Consider the following 2921-nt stretch of genomic DNA (forward strand, 5'->3'; position numbering starts at 1 on the left):
CACACACACACACACACACACACACACACACACAGAGGTTTATGAAGCAATAACTATTTCTGAGTCAAAGTCAAACTTGAAATTGACCAACTTATTAACTTAAAACCATTAGTAATTTGGCTTTGCACCAAATATTCTTAAAGTATTTGTTGTAGGTGGAAGTTTCTGCATCTTATTTTGTAAAGTGACACCACACTTTGGACCATTTTGCTTTCGACATATCAACTAATATATGATATATAACTGTTAACTGCAGCGGCACCTGTTTAGCCCCTCTCCATGAACTCGGTTCTACTAGATTCCCTTTGGGTCGGGTCGGTTCTGCTCAGTGTCCATGTGTCTCCACATAGTGGGTGTGATAATGTGCAGACCGTCCGCAGCGGCTTCAACTGTTGTGTTAAAAATAATAATAAAATAAAATAAAATAAAAAAATCTGTTGTGGTCTTACCGTTCAGACTTCACTTTTGTTTATTTATTTATTATCACGGTGCTGTTTAGCTAAGTGCTTGTGTAACCGTGGGCAGTCAGTTTGTTGATCTGTTCAGCTTCGTCTCCTTCACCTCTCTCCATAAAGTGTTTACAAGTTCTGCCTTTTTCAAAAAGGCAATTTTATTTCACCATGTCTTTGTATCACACTGCGCGCTCGTATTCCTAAACAAAAGCAGCTCTCTCCAGGAGGAAATTTGCTGTCAGTCAATCCAAGAGTTAATCCACGAGCAGAATTCTGCTGACATTAAAATCATAGCTGCTGTACTCGCATCTACCTGAACCACCGGAGAGGAGGTTCTGAGGCTGTGGAGCGTACTTGGAGAGGCGCATTGGGCCGACACCGAGCCGAGTCAAACCGCATATAAGGGAGTCAGTGGAGATTGTGTGTCGAAGCTGTCACTGTTAACAGTGAACACCAGAGGGCGCAATTTAACAGCTTTCTTTGAGGCACTGAAATAAAGCACCAAAGTTAGAGATGTGCTTCGGTCCATCTACTACCGTGGATGTTTGCCTCGGTGCCATAATAGAACCGAGTTTTTTCAAAATATGGGTCACCCAAATAAAAGTTTTGACTGATTTTACTAGACTGTTTTTAGAATTTTTAGTATTTATTTATTATTTTAATTAAATAGGTTTTTATCCTCTAAAAAGGCAATTTAGTCTAACTGTTTTGGGAAAAAATGTTCTTAACACTTGTAAATAAAACTGGTGTGTTGCTCTTTTGTCTTATATTCCTCTTCAGATGTCAAACCTAGATGTTTTTGGTCAAAAGCAAAAAAATAAAATAAAATAAAATAAAAACTGGCCTTAATATTTGTACAATTTAGAGAGGACGTGTTTTTTTAATAAACATAGCAGTAAAACACCAACTAATATTCAATTATTGTCACCATCAGAGTTTTGCAGTATTTATAGTATCTATTACTATAAAAAAAAAACAAATTGGATGTGAGCATACGTACTTCTCATCACTGGTAAAGTGAATGTTGTTAGCACTTATGGCGTCCAGGAAGAACCAATCAAAGCCTGGCAGGAAGCGGTAGACCTGAAACACACAGATCAACTGAGGACACGTCTGAGGCTGTGGAGCCGTGTGAGCTGGGAGTGGGCGGGGCTTGGTTGGTTACCGTAGAGAAGGGGTGACTCTTGGCCTCCTCTCTGATGTTGGTGAATGGAGACTCTAAGATAAGAGCATCAGGAGGACTTCCTGCATAAAAAACAACAAATAAAATCAGGCTTCAGTGATTTTATTATTAATAATACTCTGAGTCAGAACTTAGCTCTGAAACATATTTAAACCTCAGTTTGGATCCTTGGAACATAGGCGCTACATTTATTATGTATTATTTAACATATTAACGTCCAGCGGGTGTTAATAAAGACAATGTTTACTTCTTCAACACACCCCTCTGCACATCATGACCTTTCCCTCATGGTGTCAGAGGTAGTAACCAAAACTTCAACACAAACAACAAACTGTATCTGAATGTGTACTGTGACACCGTACCAAACTCAAAAGGGTTCATTCATAAACCACAGATAAAAATGCATTCATTTCTTGTGGTGATTTTTCATAATTGAACTTGGTGAAGAAACAAACGACACTGAACAAATGCAACACTTTTGTTTCTGCTTCCATTTTTCATGAGCTGAAACTCAAAGATCTCAGACTTTCTATGTACACAACAGAGCTCCTTCCTTCAGACAGTGTTCAGAAATGTGTGTAAATCTGTTTTAGGGGCACGTCTTTGCAGCGATAATCCAACCCACCTTGCAGGTGTAGCATATCAAGATGCTGATTAAACAGATTATTGCACAGGTGTGCCTTAGGCTGGCCACAATCGATTATTTTATTTTGCAACAAACTCAGAAATTCTTTTTGTGGCAGAAATTATGCTGAGAAAATAGAAAAATAATGTTTGTGATGTTTTACAATATTTTTGAGTTTGGACTTCGGTTGTTCTTGACAAACTGTGGTTAATGTTTTGTTTAGAAGAAATAATGTCTGTTATTGGCTGTAAACTGAAATCATGAGTCAGACGATGTGCTCTGTAAATAAGGACACTGAATGCAGACATTATTATTCTCAACTAACGATGTCGTCACTGAGTCACCTTCAGCATTGCCTTCTCACAACACACCATAGCTCAGCTCACCAGTGAAACTCTTCTGGTCGTAGCACAATGTGCTCAAACATTATGAGCAGAAGAGAAATGAACTAATATTTAAATTGGCAGAAGTGGAGTCTGTTAATTATTAATAAAGTTAATATAAGTGCTGAACCTCTTAACAAAAAGTCAGTTCTGCTCTTAGTGGGTTAGTAGAACCATGCCCACCATTGGTCATTAGGACAATTAACTGACCTCTAGTCAGAGTTTTACCAGATTTATACAGCTGTGTGTGTGTGTGTGTGTGTGTGTGTGTGTGTGTG

General features: G+C 38.4%; 1 protein-coding gene across 1 annotated transcript in view; it reads right to left on the reverse strand.

Moving 5' to 3' along the window:
• The window catches only part of abhd12 (abhydrolase domain containing 12, lysophospholipase), a 38786-nt gene that overhangs the window by 5756 nt on the left and 30109 nt on the right, over window positions 1–2921 (reverse strand). Inside the window, exons 8-9 of the mRNA XM_014023619.1 lie at window positions 1618–1697; window positions 1453–1535 (exon numbers count right to left, since the gene is read on the reverse strand). Of these exons, the coding sequence (XP_013879073.1) occupies window positions 1453–1535; window positions 1618–1697 (163 nt within the window). The remainder of the gene's footprint in view (window positions 1–1452; window positions 1536–1617; window positions 1698–2921) is intronic.

The sequence above is a fragment of the Austrofundulus limnaeus genome, unplaced genomic scaffold (assembly GCF_001266775.1).
Source record: "Austrofundulus limnaeus strain Quisiro unplaced genomic scaffold, Austrofundulus_limnaeus-1.0 Scaffold380, whole genome shotgun sequence".
NCBI lineage: Eukaryota > Metazoa > Chordata > Actinopteri > Cyprinodontiformes > Rivulidae > Austrofundulus > Austrofundulus limnaeus.